At 51.8% G+C, this 18,671-nt stretch overlaps 1 protein-coding gene across 28 annotated transcripts in view; it reads right to left on the reverse strand.

Annotated features, from left to right (window-relative positions):
* Positions 1-525: 525 nt before the first annotated feature.
* Positions 526-18,671, reverse strand: part of ATP9B (ATPase phospholipid transporting 9B (putative)) — a 198,309-nt gene continuing 180,163 nt past the window's right edge. For 18 of the 28 annotated variants that reach the window (XR_014840698.1, XM_085017471.1, XM_085017429.1 and 15 more), the window contains 9 exons: positions 18,546-18,635; positions 16,569-16,713; positions 16,317-16,381; positions 15,592-15,747; positions 15,419-15,483; positions 10,855-10,963; positions 4,786-4,843; positions 3,573-3,776; positions 526-1,065 (listed from right to left, as the gene is read on the reverse strand). Coding sequence is in view for 24 of the 28 variants with exons in the window: in XM_085017471.1 (XP_084873597.1) it covers positions 929-1,065; positions 3,573-3,776; positions 4,786-4,843; positions 10,855-10,963; positions 15,419-15,483; positions 15,592-15,747; positions 16,317-16,381; positions 16,569-16,713; positions 18,546-18,635 (1,029 nt within the window). In the remaining 4 variants the exon portion in view is untranslated. Of the gene's footprint in view, positions 1,066-3,572; positions 3,777-4,785; positions 4,844-10,854; positions 10,964-15,418; positions 15,484-15,591; positions 15,748-16,316; positions 16,382-16,568; positions 16,714-18,545; positions 18,636-18,671 lie in introns of those variants that run through there. The other 10 variants (XR_014840702.1, XM_085017493.1, XM_085017472.1 and 7 more) reach the window with 3 other exon arrangements.

An 18,671-nucleotide genomic window follows, 5' to 3' on the forward strand; every position in this document is an offset into this window, starting at 1 on the left:
GGTGGAGGAACGGCCACCAGGAAAGGTCCAGGTGGGCCAAGGAGCAGATCCTCTGCCCACCTCCATCTGCGGCTTGGGGGGGCCTGGGAGGAGCTGGTGTGGGACCACAGACCCACAGCCTGGAGCAGCCCTTGGGTGGAGAAGCCCAAAGTGCCCAGAGACTCCCCATCCCCTGGGAGAGCAGGTGCCCCGAGAGTCAGCCCCAGAGCCGCCCCGGGTTGTCCACAGCACAGCAGCCTGTGCCCCAGCCGGGAGACAAGGCAGGCTTCCCACCCAACATCAGGGAGGCGCGTGGTGATGACTGAGTACCAGGCAGTGGCATATGGACATGGAGTGGCTGGGAGTCTAAGGGTGACATTACAGATGTAAAAGAAGCAGGCTCAGAAACAGGCTTGGCCAACAGTGGGGCCTGAGCAGCATGTGGCTACAGTGCATACTCATCTCTCTGTGCCACGTGGCTTCTGTGGGCCTGAGGAGCGTGTAAGCACCTTTGGGAGGCATGAGGGTGGCAGCACAGACCCTGGCTGTGACAGCATCTAGACTTTATTTGAGTTAAGAAGGAATGACTTTCTCTATCATGACATCAAAGAAAGAATTTGAATGTTAGGAAACAGCAGCGTATTAAGTAAACTTTCATTTCTCCGAGTGCTGAGTGTGCCAGAGTAAGATGAACGCTTTACAGCAGCAGTGAGACGACGAGGGCTCATTCTCAATAGAAACTCAAGCTGCTGCGATGTAGAAATTAAATTCTGAAAAACAATAAAAAAAGAAAGGAAGGACATCTGGCCCCTGCATGGATAAGGCGCGGCCGGTCCCCGGCGCCCAGTCTGGGGCTCCCTCCTGGGCCTTCCTCGCGTCCCTCAGTGGCCGCTGCACGGCCACATCCAGTGGTCCCGGGGCCTGGCCTGTCTGTGGCAGGTGTGCAGCCCTAGGAGGTGAGCTTGGAGTAGCTGGGAGGGGACAGCTTCCGCCTCAAGTACTTCAGGACGTAGAGGGGCAGGCAGCTGACCACGGTGATGGCTGACACTTTCCACACGAAGGTCACGGTCGTGATGAAGGCAACATCTGGAGAAAGAAACCCAGCACAGGAGTAAGAACCCGGATTGGAGAGAACCCGGGCCCTCTCTGAATTGTGCCCTTGGAGCCCTGCCCTCCCTGTGAGGGCACCATGAACTCTGGACAGAGGACTCAGACCCGAGTGCCCCCTGAGGGAACCCCTGTGACTGGTGTGGACCACCAGGCTCATCCCCTTATCTTACCGCAGGACCGGCCACCCTGCTGTCCCTGCCTGCCTGCCCCCAAGCCCCTAGTCTCTGGGACAGAGGACGCACCCCTGGCGACCTCGCAGTAACAGGCCCACCTTTCTGGGTGAGAAGAGCCAGATGCAAAGCTGGACCATGTGTTCAAACCTAAAATGAGAAACTCCTGCAGGATGTCACCAGAATTGGGGCGAATCTCCCTAGTGGGAGTCAGGGACTTGGGGGCTCAGGAAAGCGCAGGGAACCACTCACTGGCCAGTGCATGGTGCACGTGGGGTCCCATGCTATATGAAACCACATTTTGAAAACCCCAAAAGTGTCTTCAGGGGGTCAACAACAAAAATTAAAAGGCACACAGTTGCCTTACAGACATGAGTGCTCGTCAGTGGATGTGGGACACCCCACACCCACCCCTTGATGAGCCTCAAACCCCGACAGGGCCCAGGGCCACTGCACGGCCATTAGGCGGGTAGAGCCCACAGCAAACAGAGGAGAAACAATGAATTCTCATCAGTTAAGCATCTCGGTCAATGTTGTTCTCTTAATTTCTACACTCTTGAAAGAAGTGACAACTCCACTGACCCAAGACCCCCTGCCTGTACCTGTTCCAGACAAAACAGGGGCTAAGACATGATGGACATGCTTTGGGGTGTCAGGGTGCTGGACGTGCTCAACCTGCGAGTGGAGCAAAGACGACTGTGGGCCAGGCTGCATCTGTGGCTGCTGTCCTTGTCTGGAGCCAGCCCCAAGACCCTCTGGGACAACTGCACTCGGTAACAGATTCTGTATCTTGCCTGGAAACAAACACGCCCGTCTGGATGACACCTATAAAGTTCCACTTAGTGTCAAAATGCAAAACCTGCTTGTTGTCCGCATGCACGAGGCACCTCGAGGGACCCCAGTCCTGAACCCCATGCATGAACATGTCTCCTTGGGTCCTGGGGGGGTGCTTGGGCCTCTGCTTCCTGTCATCTCTGCCGGACTCACAAGGGCCTGGGGGCGACCGGCCAGCTGCTCCCCAGGGTGACCTCTGCTGTGTAATTGGTGCATTTATTTACACCAGGATGGGGGAGGCACAGCCGGAGCCAAGAGCCGTGAGAATAAGACGGGCACTAATTCACATTCACACGGGAAAGCAGATGTTTACTCTTAAAACAAAATAGCTAAGACACTGCAATCTGCAAATAAGCATTTCTTCTGCACCACAGCTATTTTTTTGATGAATGTTTCTTTTAATACAAAACCATGAATTTTGAGTTTTTTTTCTAGCTCTATATTCACCACTGTGTTAGGTACTTGAATGTGAATTCATCCAACTTCTGCTTTTATGATGGAATTCCTTTCACTTCTCTACCACCTATAAGATGCTAAAGTTATGCAAGAGGAAAAAAACTGGTAAATCCCTCCTGTTGAAACTTGCCAGGCAGACACTGGTTTTGTACTGTAGGGTCCTGGTGAGGAGGATGGTAACACTCAAAATACGGTGTCTGGATGTCACAATCACTTCATGGTGCACGGACTGCTCTCCTCCACTGACACAAACGTGGAGCTCTTGTCTTTCTGGTCAGGCCGCTCGCCTTAGGGACAGGAAGTAGACGCCGACTTTGCATTTCAAGGAGCAAGGCTTTGCCTTGGGTGAGTGTTCTGACAGAGGAGCGTGGGGCTGGCTCTGATAAGGCGGTAGGATGAGGGTGGGCTGGAGCACCAGCTGTGGATGGGCAGCAGGAGTCACGGATGGGCTGAGGACAGTCATGTGCAGGAGCGGGGTGCACATCCCAGGTCAGTGCCTCTTCTGTCTGTGGAGTGAGGGATGCCCACGGCCACTGCCAGCCTGCGCCCAGCGCTCACCCCTAGCAAACAGGCTGCTTCCCAGGGTCCCTGCTGGTAGCAGGTGTAGGACAGGAGAGAAGAGGGCAGCAATGTGACAGGGTGCGCAGGATGCAGGCAGTTGGGCTGCTTGCGGGCGGCAGAGGCCACAAAGGGCTCTGTGACCTCTCAGCATGGCCCTGGGGTCTGGCTCCACCCAGGAAGCCCTCCTGTGGCGTCAGCTGCTTCAATTAGGAAAAGGGACAGATATGAGCTCTTGGGGGGGAGAATTCCAAACAACTTCAATCTCTTTAAAAGCTGAGACAGTGGAAACATCAATTTTATTTACTACTGTGAGGAGTGTATGCTTTCCACAAAAATAAGCCTCTGTGTTGTGAAGCTGACTGATGGGGGTTTTACTGTGATCTGCAATCTAAGATAATGTATTAAGATGTAAAAATGAAAAATGTTTAAAAGCCAATAATAGACGATTTCAAAGCAACTTACCGAAATATTCATTTAGAAAAGCAAGTGAGGCTACATAGCAGCCCAGGCTGAGGAACTGGGCCACAACCATCAGCCAGTGCCACGTCCTGACGGTCAGGGCCACCATCAGCAGCTCCGTGAGGATGAGGGCTGTGAAGGAGATGGCCACCACGTGGACAAACTCGGACTCGAAAAGCACCAGGGCCCCATACATGAGAATGCCGCCTGGAAAACAGCAAGTGAGGGGGGCTTCAGCAGCTGGCCCGTGTGGAGCTCAAGTTCTGTTGCTATGGCAGCCGTGGCAAGGCCATCACAGAGCCGCTAAGTGACACTAACAACTCATGCTCATGTTGATTGAGGATGTGTTGAACCCCGGACTAGGAATAAAGTGAGATGTGGGTGGGCAGAGGGCTCGGGAGGACAGCCAAGCAGCAGTTCAGCCAGCGTAGCAGCATGCGTTTCACGTAAGCTCCCGGATCCGTCACTAGTGACACTTTCCACAATCACCCTCAACACCAAGTCAAGGGCAGCTGGCTACTGATGGCATAACTCAGATTTCTCCAAATCCTGCTATCACACCAAGAAAGCAAGCCATGCTGTGGGGCAGATAGTGATAAGCGCCTATTAAATGTCTCTGGATCGTCATTTCTTTAAAAGCAGGCCTGATTTTGGGTAAAGGATGCCACCCATACTACACTATGAGGAGGCCTGCAGGACCAGTTGCTGGAATATCATTTACAATATAAATAGAAGGCAACAGGCAACTGCTGAGGAAATGGTCCGTTTGGTTTTCTCTGGCTGTGCCCACGGCATGCAAAACTTCCCGGGCCAGGGATCAAACCTGAGCCACTGCAGTGACAAAACCTGATCCTTAACCTGCTGAGCCACCCAGGCACTCCTAAATGTTCAGCTTTGAGAATATAACCGGGAGGTGAAGATAATACTGTTTTTCGTTTGTTTGTTTTTTTTTGTTTGTTTTGTTTTGCTTTTTAGGGCCTCACCTGCAGCACATGGACGTTCCCAGGTTAGGGGTAGAATCTGAACGACAGCTGCCTGCCTACACCACAGCCCCAGCAACACCAGATCCTTAACCCACTGAGGCATCCCAGGGATTGAACTGCATCCCCATGGATACTAGCTGGGTTCATTACTGCTGAGCCACAATGAGAACTCCCAAGACAACAGTATTAACAGAACTCCAACTCTCAGCTCGGGAAAGTAGGGCCTGTCTTACCTTGGTAAACGCTGATCAAAACCCAGACAAGGAAGGTCTTGAAGGACAAGGATCTCCCCTGGATAAACAGTGGAAGAGCTGGTTAAAGGTGGAGCACTAGGTATGGGTAAGCTGTGTAATACCCCTGTCCCCAAGCTCAGTCCAAATACTGATCCAGCCTCCTGCCTGTGCTCCGAGCCACCCACTCCATGTGGTTTATGGTAAAGTGGTTGGAATCCTGTATTGGATCTTTGGTGACCTTTAAGCCACAGTGCTCCACTCCCTGGCTTCCTAGTAACCCAGGATCGACACGCATAAATGTTTAAATAAGCCAGGGCACAAAAACTTCTTGTGTCGTCAAGGTAACTTCCCTTCGCTTTATTTCTCAGGAATAAGTTTTCCTCTATCTACTTCTCAGGGTTTTTTTTTTCTTTTTTTTTTTTTGTCTTTTTAGGATTGCACTCGCGGCATATGCAACTTTCCAGGCTAGGGGTTGAACTGGAGCTGCAGCCACAGCCCCAGGAACACAGGATCCAAGCTGCATCTGCGACCTACACCACAGCTCACAGCAACGCTGGATCCTTAACCCACTGAGCAAGGCCAGGGATCAAGCCCGCAACCTCATGGTTCCTAGTCAGATTCATTTCCGTTGCACCACGACGGGAACTCCTGCTGCTTCTCAGTTTCTTTAGTGAAAAAGGACAGTCTACCACAACTGAAGTCAGGATTTAAATCCAAGATCCCTTCTAGAGAAGATGTCACATAGGTAAGTCCAATGCAAACAAGGGTTTCTCTCACAGTAACCCTCACACCCTTTATTCTGCCGCATCTGCTCTGACCACACTTTTGGAGACGTTTCTAAGGAGGAAGCCCAGGTCACAAACCAAACCCTGATCTGCTCCTGTGGGTTCACTGAGGCCGTGGGGGCCACGGGTGTCGAAGCTTGTCATGTGCACTCCTCGAATTGCCCCCCTCCCTTGAGGTTCGGCCTCTCGCAGCAGGCAGACCCCTTCCCACTTGCAGCTGGAGGAACACCAGCAGTTGGGTGTTTACCCAAGTCAGGCTGAGGTCAGCTCAGTGTCAAGCTGAGAATGCATGGCTGAGAGCATTCCTCAGGGGCATGTGCTCTCCTCACAAAGCACAGGAGCCAGCATTTCTTTCATCTCCAGTTATGACCTAGCACCACCCTTACTCAGGTGTCAACCTGCTTCGATTTTGGCTGCCAGGAGCTCTTCCAGCCGATTCCTGTGTGGTTTTTACACGCAGTCTCCTTGCTGCTGGAGTGACTGGTGAACACGGGCCCTGACATCTCTGCCCCAAGCCAAGAGCTGCAGCCCTGCATGCACACTGGCCCAGCCCAACTGCCTCCCATAGGAGGCCTGGTTCCTATCACTAAGCTCAGCCCAGCACCCCCTACCCACCCTGCTATGTATATGCCACTCCTGTCCTGTGCATGGAGCCCATGTCAAGTCTGCACTCCTGCTCCGGGGTGGGCGGGCCTGTGGGTTCATGCAGGTGCAGGCACAGGCCCAGCAATCTGCCCACAGATGGGTCCCCTCACCCCTCTCCAGTCACTCCCTCCCCCGCAACCCCTGGCAACCCCCCCACTCTGTCCACCAGTCCTGTGTTTCCCAGGTAAGTGGGGGTCACACAAACTTCTAAGTCTGGTTGCCTCTGTGCAGCAAAGCCCATCCACGATTCATCTATGTTGCTGGGGGTTTTCTTCTTGCTGCTGATGCTATTCCATTGACGGCTGCATCCTCACTGGATGAAGGACAATAGCTGTTCCACTTTGGGGCAATTATGATGAAACTGCCACAAGCACTTCTACACATGATTCTGAGAGAACTTACATTTTCATTTCTCTTGAGTAAACACCTTGGAGAAGGCCTGCTGGGTCATGTGGTAAGGGTATGCTTAACCGCACAAGAAACCGCCGAACCAGCTTGCAGAGGTGCTGTTACCACTGTGCATTCCTGCCAGCATGTGGTGCTGTCAGCGTTTTAGATTTCTGCCATCCTGATAGGCTGTAGTGGTGTCTCATTTTAATTTGCAATTTCCCGATAAAAAATGACATCGAGCGTTTTTCATAAAAGTGATTACTTGCCATCTGTACATCATCATCCTTGGAGTGGTGTCAGTTTAGGTCTTTTGCCCATTTAAAGACTTGGGGAGTTTTCTTTTTGAGTTTTGAGGGTTCTTTATATATTCTAAACACAGGTCCTTTATCAAAAGTGTCTTTTGCAAATATTTTTCATTTTTTTAACAATGTAGTTCATAGAAATAACATTTTTAATTAAGCTGCAAGTCCAATTTATCAATTTTTCCTTTATGAATCATGTTTCTGACCCCCATATCTAAAAACTCCTTGCCTAACCTAAGATCATGCACAATTTCTTCTATATTTTCTCTAGATGATATACAGTTTCACGTTTTACACTTAGGTCTGTGGCGCATGTTAACTGAACTTATATCTAAGACCTGGGCTGTGGTCAACAGGTGGCCAGCTGGCCCAATGTCACCTGTTAAGAAGGCGGATTTCCATTCGTGTTGGTCAAAGACTGGCTGACATAAGTGGCTGCACGCTTGGGCACTCTCTTCCATGCACTGACCCACGCGTCTGTCCTTTGCCAGGACACGTTCCTTGATTGCTATTCGGTACTGTGAGTCTTCCAACTTGGCTCTTTTTCAAATTTGTTTTGGGTAATTCTATTTCCTTTGCTTTTCCATATAAAGTTTAGAATCAGCTTGTCAATATTCAACAACACCGAATCTCCCAAACCACAAACATTCATTTAAGTCTTTTTAAAATTCCTTTCAGCAGGTTTTACAGTTTTTAGCATAAAGATCCTGAACATATTTTGTTGGAGTTACACGAAAGTATTTCACTTTTTCATGCTATTTAAAACAGTGTTTAAAAGTTTCTTCAGATCTTGATTGTTTGTTGCTACCATATAAAATTAGAAATAATTTAACATATTTGTTTTCTTTGTATCCTGCAACTTTACTAAACTTACTAGTAGTCTAGGAGAGTTGTTTTTTTTTTTTTTTTGGTGGATTATTTGGGATTTTCTACACACACAATCACGGCATCTGTAAATAGATATTTTTATTTCTTCCTTTCTAATTTCTATACCTTTCATTTCCCTTTCTTCATCAATTATCTTTTAAATTATAAAAGGCTATAAATACATAGTTCAAAAGTTAAAATCATTTTGAGAATATTCAACAGAAAATAAAAACTGTGCAGTAGCCTTGATAGTTTCTTGCCTAAAGGCTTCAAGGAATTTTACAAAGGACTGTTCATCACCTACTTGGCATCATGACAATCAGCACAACTATTACTCACAGGTCTCTGTACTTAGTGGTTTAACTTATCCCTAACATAACACTATGAATTGGTAACTGAACTCACAGCTACAAATCTGAACTACTCAAGACCACACGGGCTGGCATAGCTCACCACGGTCACATAAGTCCTGATCCTGGGCTCGGGCTCTGATGCTTTTCATAAAAGGATAAATGGCGTCACCTCTGCAGCTAGGACAGGGGTGAGCATGTGGCTTCCTCTCCTGCTGGCAGCACCCAGAAAATCAGAACCGACAGGATTCATCAGGAGTAAAGCTTAATAATTTATAGCTGACTGAGCCCCCAGAAGAAGAGGGGACACCAGAACACTGTGCAGATGCTCCTCTTCCGGAAAGAATGAAAACAACACATGGGCTGGGGAGAGGAAGGGAATGTTGCTTCTTTGTGAAACTGGCCCAGCCCCTCCCTCATCTGCTCAGTGGAAGTAGACAGCCGCTCCCGTGTCCATGCCTGCAGGTGCAGAAGCTTCAAGAAAAATGCTCACTTTTTATCGAGGTGACTGGCTGAGTACCTTAGTGCTACTTAGAGCTTCAAAGGCTCTAAAGTGTATTCCATGTATAAAGGAACATAGACTATGAAGAAAAAGCATAGATCTCAGAGAAAATAAGTGACTGAACTCTTGTCAAAACAATTCTGGCACGATGTCCTGACTTTAGGATCCTGAAATATTCTATTGTTGGCACCTGAACAAGACACAGCTTAATCAGAACTGGACGTGGTTTCTGGACACCCCCAAGGTTAAGTGTATCAGCTAAACACACGGATGTACTGACCTGCGGCTACAGCTGGAGGTGGTTGGCTCCTGAGCTTGTGACCTTGTGCTCTCTTGTCACCAGAGTAACTTAGCCACCTACAAAGAACAGCTCTAGGGGGCATAACCAAAATCCCTGGAAGCAGTGAAAAGGACTGTCCTGTAACTGTGGGTACATTTACATGCAGTCCTCCTGAGAATTCCTCCTGCCTGGACCATCCAGCAGCATCACCTGGGCTGACCTGGTGACCTTAACGCCATCAGCCTCAAGTACCTATGTTCAGGAAGCTCACCTAGTTTATATTGATGAAAAGCCTGTTTCTCCTTCACATTTGTGAAGGAAACTGGGGCTTTTGGAAATAAGAAAACACACAATCTGCTAGTTATAATTATTCACAATAGCTTCCTGTAGATTTTGAATCATCATTCCTCTTCTGTTTTACAGAATGATGGTGGCTATCATTTTAGGATATTAAACCACAGTTTCTCTTCTACTTGTAAAACTCACAACAAGCGATACCTTCATTATGCTAATAATGCTTTATATTTGCTTTATGTCTATATCTCATTATCAAGTACAATGCTTGATATTTTATCTTACTTGATACCACCCTGTTGAACCAGCTTCACTTTTGCCCTGATTATAAAAGTAATATGAGCATTTTATATTTTTTCCAAGGGACCTTACAATCTTAAACTCATCAGAACCTTGCAGTAACACCATCGAATCCAAGTATCTCCTTGAGGACTGCCCAGCACCTCTGGGCCTGGCTGGAGGTTGGCTGACTCCCGTTGTACTAGCAACACCTGATTTAATTCTTCCTCCATTACAATACCCCACTACAACAGCCCTAAAAATCTGAGGCGATCGTTTCAGGTTATCAGCTGGAAATCGGAATTTAACTGAGGTGAGTGGATTCTGTTCTGTGTGGGAAGGTTCTGAAGTCACCACAGCTGGCGTCCGGAGAGCTGGGCTTGGCTTCCATGCAGGGAGCATTTTTTCCATGCTACAAAACATGCTTTCATGAAAAGTAGGATTTAAAGGTTCTTCCAGGGATACTTAATCCTAACAGAGCACAGCGCTGGGCTGTCCCGTGCAGTCTCAGGGAGGGGACTTTTCTCTCGGTAGCATCAGCCCAACCACAGCTACAGGTCCAGGGGAGACGCTGACTGCCTGTCCCTTTTCGGGCAGAATCCTCAAATGCACAACTAGAGAAGACTGGGGCATCCTGGAGGTTCTGCTCAGACTCTGGGAGTTTTGTTTTGTTTTAATAAATAGCTGCACCCATGGCATATGGAAGTTCCTGGGCCAGGGATTGAATCTGAGTTCAGCTGCAGCAACACTGATCCTTTAACCCACTGCCAGGTCGGGGATGGAATCTGAGCTTCTGCAGCAACCGGAGCCACTGCAGTTGGATATATATATATATATTTTTTGGTCTTTTTTTGTTTTGTCTTTTTAGGGCTGTACCCACAGCATATGGAGGTTCCCAGGCTAGGGGTCCAATCGAGCTGTAGCCACTAGCCTACGCCACAGCCACCTGGGATCCGAGCCACGTCTGTGACCTACACCACAGCTTACAGCAACACCGGATCCTTAACCAGTTGAGCAAGGCCAGGGATCAAACCTGCATCCTCATGGATGCTAGTTGGGTTCACTAACAACTGAGCCATGACAGGTACTCCTGCAGTTGGATTCTTAATCCTTTGTGCCACGGCAGGAAATCCCAGACTATGGGATTTCTAGCTGCTGGAGCTGAGCCTGCACCACGTGGATGGGGAGTAGGCCCTGCCCAGGGGCCACGGGAGTGGGTGGAGCCCCAGCTCAGATTCATCCCTTGCCCAGAAAGTGGAGTGAGCGCTCAGCCACTGGGCGCTAAACTCCCAGAGGTTCTGCAGGTGGCTACAGTGTGCTACCAGTGCTAGAGCGGGGCGGCTCTGTGGGTGTTCTGGGGGCTAACGGGCCGCACCTTGGTGAGGTCCTTGTAGAGCTCGGGGTACAGCATCGCCATCTCCGGCTTCACGTCTCGGTCCAGCACCAGAGAGAACACGGGGAACATGGTGTAGACCGTCGCGTACCTGGAGCGGAAGCAGAGGGAGGTTACACTCCTTGAGCCAGAGGCAATGGTTCAAACCCTAAAGAGAACAGAAACAAGCTGGCAACCGAGTAAGTCTTGTCCTAAAACTTAATCTGACACGCATCATGGGAGAAGGTCTCTGAGCCATAAATGGAATCAATCTCTTCCTGTTTAATAAAACCTTTTACTTTGCTATCACTGTAGACGTTATCAGAGGTAACGCAGGGAGACCCCACAGGCCCTTTGACCAGCCTCCCCCAGTGGTAGCATCTGGCGGCCAGGATGCCCACAGGCACGTCCGACACAGCACCCACCCCCACCGGGCCCTGGAGCCAGGTTCTCTCCCCCACTCCCAAGGCCCCGGCAACCACTCATATGTTCATCTTGTAACTTGTCCCTTCAGGGTGACATGTGTGCATCAGCAGGTGACCCTGGGGTTTGGCTCCTCTTTCAGGCCACATCCCTGGAGGGTCATGAGGTGTGACCGTAGAAGGCCACTCCGGTGCTGAGGATGGCCCAGTGCCGTACCCCAGTCACTCCCCAGAGTGCAGCTGGGCCATTCCCAGCTTGATTGCTACAACTGCTATGACCATTCCCTGTGCAGGTTCTTTTGTAAAATGAAGCTTCACTTATTTCAGATGGGGCGCAGGCACTGGTCACATGGCAGCTGCATGTCTGGTTTTATAGGAGGCTGCCCAGCTGCTTTCCAGAGTGGCCGCTCCATTTTACATCCCCACCAGCTTCTCTGAATTCTCAGCCCCACCACCGACCACCCCACCGACCACCCCCAGTCCCCGCCATCACCAGCACACAGGCTGGCCTGCTCCCTGCAAGTCCCAGGGACTGGACAGCACGCTGTGGGCCTTGTGTCCGCTGCCCCTCTGGGCTGGGAGAAGTGACACGGTTGGATCTTGGCCGTCAGCAGTGCGCGTCTGGGCTACTCAGGCTTTGGCTGCCATTAATAAAGGACGGACATTCTTCCTGTGGCAACAGGTAAACCAGATGAGGGGGTTGTTGGGTCGTAGGTAAGGGTGTGTTTGGTCTTATAAAAACCAACCCACCGCTCTCTGTAGCCTCAGCATCTGCATTCCTGCCAGGAACTGTAAAGGCCAGGCGCCACTCAGCAGGCTTCCAAGTGCTAGCTCTGAGGGCTGAAGTTTGTTTCCTGTAACTGAGTCATTAATATCTTTTCATTGGCTATTCTTACAACTTCTTTTGTAATGGGTTCAAATCTTTAGCCTTTTCTTCAAACATTGACTTGTCTGGAGCTCATTAAATATTCTGGATACAAAGTTCTAATCAGATATACATACTGAAAATATTTTTTCTCAGTCTGCCTTTTTACTTGATTACTGTTGTCTTTAGAAGAGTGAGGACTGGCTTTGATGAAGCCCACCTTGCCAACATTTTCTTGAACAGTTCATACATGTTGTGCCCAAGGGAACTCAGACCACAAGGTGACCTGGGGGCGTCTCCTGGGAGCTGCTGCCCTCTCTTGAGGGACACCTCGGCTAGTGCAGACCACCACGTCCCCAAGTATGCTGCCTGAACATGGTATGTGGGCAGGCGCTGGGCAACGGAGACATTTGGTTTGACGATATTGAGTCGGCCTTAATGAACCTTCCGTGTTCTGCTGTGGCATGTGGTGCTTCCCCAAGGATCTTGCTAGGGGCGGCTTTTTGGGGGGGTGGGGACAGCCTCTCCCAGAATCTCAGTTAGGTGGGCAAACACTAGTGTAGGCTAAGTGTGGGGGGTGGGTGGGCTGCGTGCTGCCAGGTGGGCCTGATAAGGCACAGGGGCTGCTTCCAGAAAGTCAGGAGCAGTCCAGGTGGTGTCTCACCTGGGCCATCAACCCCTACAAAGAGTGTGACATGAACGGGGACAAAACCAACAACGGGGGTGGGGGCTGAATTCCATCCACTGTCCTATTGTTTCTAGAGCCAGTTTTTCCACTGGCTTCAAAGGGCAGTAATTTGTCTGGTTGGATCTTATTTGATAAAAACATCACATTGCTTCCTGCCCAGTCCTTTATATTTGTTTTTAGGGTGATGGAAAAACTGTTTTATTATTTATTTATTTATTTATTTTGTTGTTGTTGTTGTTGCTATTTCTTGGGCCGCTCCCGCGGCATATGGAGGTTCCCAGGCTAGGGGCTGAATCGGAGCTGTAGCCACCGGCCTATGCCAGAGCCACAGCAACGCGGGATCCGAGCCGCGTCTGCAACTTACACCACAGCTCACGGCAACGCCGGATCGTTAACCCACTGAGCAAGGGCAGGGACCGAACCCGCAACCTCATGGTTCCTAGTCGGATTCGTTAACCACTGCGCCACGACGGGAACTCCTATTATTTATTTTTGAAGAAGCTTAACTTAAAAGCATCTCCCTCCGTTCCTACCCAATCCAGGTACTAAGGCTTAAAAGACTTACAGACACCTAATTTCAGTAATGGACATGCAGAGAAACTTAGAACAAAATGTGCAATCAAGTCCAGTATGAAAGAGAGCTTTAAAAGGAACAGATGCTCATGTCAAGAGAGCTTAGGCTACAGAGGAGAAGAATGAACTTGGGCCTGAGGTGTAATTTCGTTACCCTGGGCAGTGATTAAAAAGTAATCACCACAGTCCCTTAAAAACTCCTAAAGCTGCAAACCCATGGTTTTGTAAATGGGAAGAAGGTGAGCATAGTTATGTTTTTCTTTGGCTTCCAAGGAAGCAATGCACTGGGCAAGTTCAAGATGGAAGCAGCACTTCTGTGCAAATTCTCTGCTATTTCAAGTGTTTTCTGTGTTAATTATTGTAAAGACTCAAGCAACAGAAAACAGAAAGACAAGCTGGAGGTTTTCATTCCCTCAGGATTCCTTCCTTTGAAGCACCCTAAATGTTGCTGAGGTTAAGGACAGGTTGGCCAGGACCCGGGAGGTGGCTGGGCACCACACTGTCAGGTGGAGCCTTTCTTTAGTCCTGACCAGGGCCTGGGCCGTGTGGCTTCTGGCCCAGCATTGGTGTGGGGGCCGTAAGGCTGTCAGGGCCAGGTCTGGGTGCTGACCCACTGGGACTTGGGTGGGGGGGTCAGCGTGTGTTTTGGGGGAGGAAACACTCTAATCCTCACAAGAAGACAATTGCTCCAGCCACACGGGAAAGGGAGGAGGGAGAACTGGCAGAGGGCCTGGGGTGACAGGGGTCCAGGCTCTGGGCACACAGGGGTGAGGGTGAGTCCTTGTTGCAGGAGAGCTGGGCATACCCCACGTGGCAGGGCCTTCTGGCATCTTCACGGCACTGCCCGCTTCTGCTAATGGCACATAAGCGCCTCCCCTATCATGCTGCGGGAAAAAGCCCACGGGCTCGCCCTTGCTGACCTGGCTGGATGCTGAGGCCAGAGAGGGGCCGGGGCTCCTGTGGGCCCGGAGCCCGGAACACGGGGGCTACAGGGCCTGGGACAACACGCCTGGGTCCTAGGGATGCAGTGGGGATGGGATGGCACTCAGAACAGTGCTTGGGCACGGGGGCTAACTGACATCTTCTGAGGCCACGTGGCTTCACGGCAGCTAGGGACGAGGGCGTCAGAGGGCGCTTTTCCCCTCCACTGCACATCGGTGGTCACCCTGACTCGTCTTCCTGGTGCAGCCACAGAGGATGAGGAAGAGGGAAGCCCATATCATCACATCTAACAGAAGCGACCAGCTTTGCAGATTCTGTGGCACAACCCACTGCCCTCCTCTCCTGTGGCCTTTTTGAGCTCCCGAGCCATCTTTGAGGGTGAGTGCCATTAGTCGCAGGAACGCACAGAGCCTGTCCTGGAAGGGCAGGCCCTGTCCCAGCACTTTCTTTTCTCAGTGTCTTTGCTGCTAGGTCTCATCCCACCAGGATCAATGCTGTTCCTCCAGGAGGGAGCAGGCTTCAAGAGGGGGCTCCCTGCTCCCACAACGAGGATGTATCACCTGTCCCTCATCACGCCACACAGCACTTTAAAAACCTCAGAGCTGGAGTTCCCACTGTGATGCAGTGGGTTAAGTGTCTGCCTGCAGCAGCTCAGGTCACTGTGGAGGCACTGGTTCAATCCCCTGCCCGGTGCAGTGGGTTAAAGGATCCCGCATTGCTGTAGCTGTGATTCAGGTTCAATCCCTAGCCCAGCACTTCCATATGCTGCAGGTATGGCCATTAAAAAAAAGAAACAAACAAATAAAAATAAAAATCTCTGATCCCACGTAGCTCCTGACAAGGTATGGTTTCCTCAAGAAAACACTCAAGAGAGAGCACTTAACAGCAGGGTCACAAGAGGGATAAACAGGCAGGTGGTGCCTTCAAGTTCCCTCAAGCAAAGCCTTCGCTTCTGACATTAGCATCGTTCATTCTAACTTGACTGTGCAGGAACAAACCACTCGAGCAACCTCTGCAGTGGCTCCCCTACTCCCCAACCTGCTGCTGTATCTTCAGGGACAGGATGGGCCCACTTACCCCACCATTAGGAATCCCTGGTACAGAGGAACGGATGCGAAGTAGAAGACAGACGAAAACACGGCCTTAGAGAAAAGAGTAATGCTGTTAGTCACAGCCTGCCCAGCTCGTGGTCACAGCAAATGAATGAGCACTCCCGGACAACCCCGCAGAGACCCTTCTGGCACACGAACCTGCATTGTGGAGATGATGAGGCCGCGGTGCATGACGAACTGGCCGAGCGCTGCTGACCGCTTGTAGCTGCTGCGCCCGTGCACCATCAGCAGCCGGCCGATGTGCTTGAACTGCGTGATGGAGAAGTCGGCTGCCAAGGAAGCCTGCCGCCCCTCCTGCAATGAACAGAGGCACCATCTCAGGACACGGCCCCCAGGAAAGCTCCTGAAGCCAGCTTTCAGGAAACCTCAGGCCTCTGGGGGCACGTCTCTCAGCTCTGCGAGGGGCTCCCATCTGGGGTTGTCCACTGTGTTGGGAGCTGCCCACCAGGACCTGGGAAGGCTCCAGCTCTAACACAGTGAGGATTTCAGAAATAGGCAGGAGTCTGGGCATTGGGAAGGCAGCTCTGCCTGTCTGTTACCCCACAGCCAAGGGCTCAGAGCTGGGTCAAGGCCAGGTAACAGAGGGCCCCAGGGCAGGCCCGAGTCCAGACCACTCTGGGTGTCTTCACACAGGCAGAGAAGACACGCCACAGCTCTCACTCAGCCAGGAGACAAGAAGGCCTGAACACTGGGCCAAGTGCGAAGAGTGGAAGGGTGGTGGGACAGAGAGAGGTCTGGGGGAACTGCAGGAGCAAGGACCCTTGAGGAGCCGGATCTTGAGCTCACTGCTTGTCCTCTCTCATGCCCTTGGGCTGCATCCTGGGCTGATAAGGGTGAGGCCAACAGGAAGGGAGACAACATACCTTCCCTTCAATCCCAATCCCACAGTCGGCCGCCTGGATCATGCTCACGTCGTTTCCACCGTCACCTGGAAGCGTGGAAAACCGGCAGAAGTAAGACCCTGTCAGGGACCACCCCTCCTGGCTGACCAGCAGACACCATTAAATGCCAAGTGACATAGATGAAATCCACCGGGTGGGGGCCATATCAGGACATCAGCCTGTCTGGGCGCCACCACTACCACCAGGAGGCCAGTGTGCGCCTTGGGCGCTTACCGATGGCGCAGGTGCGCTTGCCGGTGTGCTGCTGCAGCAGCTTGACGATGTGGGCCTTCTGGGTGGGCGAGCAGCGGCAGCAGACCACGGCCGGGCACTGGCAGGCCAGCTCCACGAACTCGTGCTCGTAGTACTTCAGGCAGACCTGGAACACAGGGGCCTCAGCCTCCTCCTCTGGGGGCGGCGGGGGGTGGGGGGAGGGCGGTGCAGGGTGGACAGGCTCCTCCCCGAGGGTCCCCTAGGTGGGGGGCAGGGTGGACAGGCGTCCTGGGAGGGGGGCAGTGCCCAGGTCTCTGTAGGAGGGCTGGTGGGCGGCGAGGTGTGCAGGTCTCAGAAGGGAGCCCCTCCCACCTCAAGCTTCCCCACCAGCCCACCCTCCTTTAGGCCATTCCAGCCCCACCCTCCAGGGGCTGAGAAGTTACCACAAAACACCCTCAGCATTGATCCAAGTTCCCCATCTTGGTTGGGAAAATAAAAATTCCCCAAAGCTGCCTGAGGGCTGTGGGTCCTCTCTCTGAACGGAAATCCCCAAAGTGGCCCCAGCACAACCAACAGGCCATCAGAGATGAGGGTTCTGATCCCTGTGGTCACGGCTGCCCACAGGGACCCTGTGCAGGATTCTCTGCCACCTAAAACCCGGGAGGTAGGAGGAGCTCAGGGGGGAGAGGAGACCCCATGGATCTCCAGCCAAGGGAGGTGAGGACTGAGCAGGCTTGGCAGAGGACGCTCTCTCCAAACTGGTGCCCTGGCTGCCATGTACAATATACACATTTTCATAAAAGATCACGGATTTTATACAAGAAGATAGTCTTGCCCCCTTCCCACGTCCCATTAAAACTGTAAAGAGGTTTTAAAAAAACCATAAACCAGAGTTCCCACTGTGGCACAGTGGGTTAAGGATCCGGCACTGCCTTAGCTGTGGCACAGGTTGTAGCTGCAGCTCAGATTTGATCCCTGGCCTGGGAACTTCCACATGCCATGGATGTGGCCAAAAAAAGAAAAAAAGTCATAAACCAGAAGGGGCCAGAAGGGAGGAAAAATCAGCAAAGCATTTTCAACAAGCGCTAAGTGGCTTGGCAGCCGTGAGAAACCCAAAGCCAGTGGTGGGGAAGCCTTGAGAACTTGCCAGGGACTGGGATGGAGGGGACTGCCACTTGCTAGGCACACAGACCCTAACTGGGCCTCACCCGCTGGGGTCCCAGTGCCCTCCTGCTCTGGAGAGGAGGTGGGGCCAGGAAAGAAAGGAAAGAAAGCAGGTGGGGCCAGGAAAGAAAGGAAAGAAAGGATTCAAGCAGGGCTCAGGCCCAACATCAGTGCAAGTGGGTCTGGAAGGCAGGGCCAGGTAGGCAGTCAGAGGGCGGCTCCCCTGGAGCAGGAGGTGGGGCTCAGACCTTGGAGACCATGAAGCCCCAGGGCTGGCCCAGGGGCAAGAACAGAGGGACCCACCCTACAGCGAGACTCTGCATGCTCCAGGGAGGCCGAGGGCAGGAGGAGATCTGTAGCCTCAGGCCCAGCACTGGAAGGACCCAAGCAGAAGCTTAGCACCAACAACTGCTATGCAGACACTGTGGTTCATATCGTGGAAGATAAATGCCTAAGAGGAGGCCCAAGCCTAGGCAGTGAGAGTGGGAGTGGGGGTGGGGGACATGACTCTAAACAAGGAGACTACAGGGCTCTCAGAAAACCACACACGCAGCAAATTCCAGTAAGGCTGGGAAGGGGTCCCTGGGGTCAGCTCCTGGGGATGCGTGGGGGGCAGGGAGCACCCTCCCAGTCTTCTGTCCTCAGACAGTGGCCTGAGGAAGGGACACCATCTGCCCCCACCATCTAGGCTCCATGGCCCCATGTGGACTCTGGAGAAGCAGCTGACCAGTCCTGCCAGTGCGGGGACCAGCCTCACCTCCAGGGAGAAGGACAGACAGACAGACAGACAGACAGACAGACAGACAAACACGTGCTGGTCAAAACCAGCCTCACCTCCAAGGAATCCCCGGAGATGACCAGTGCACAGTCATGCTTCCTTCGAAAGGCATTCAGCTCCAAGTGGGCCTCCCCCCGGCTGGTCACCTCCATAAAAGGGGAAAAATACCCAAATTACAGTGG

The sequence above is a fragment of the Sus scrofa genome, chromosome 1 (genome assembly GCF_054392235.1).
Source record: "Sus scrofa isolate SSC_HxYL_T2T_F1_AM1 chromosome 1, Sscrofa_HxYL_maternal_Yorkshire_Landrace_v2.0, whole genome shotgun sequence".
Taxonomy (NCBI): domain Eukaryota; kingdom Metazoa; phylum Chordata; class Mammalia; order Artiodactyla; family Suidae; genus Sus; species Sus scrofa.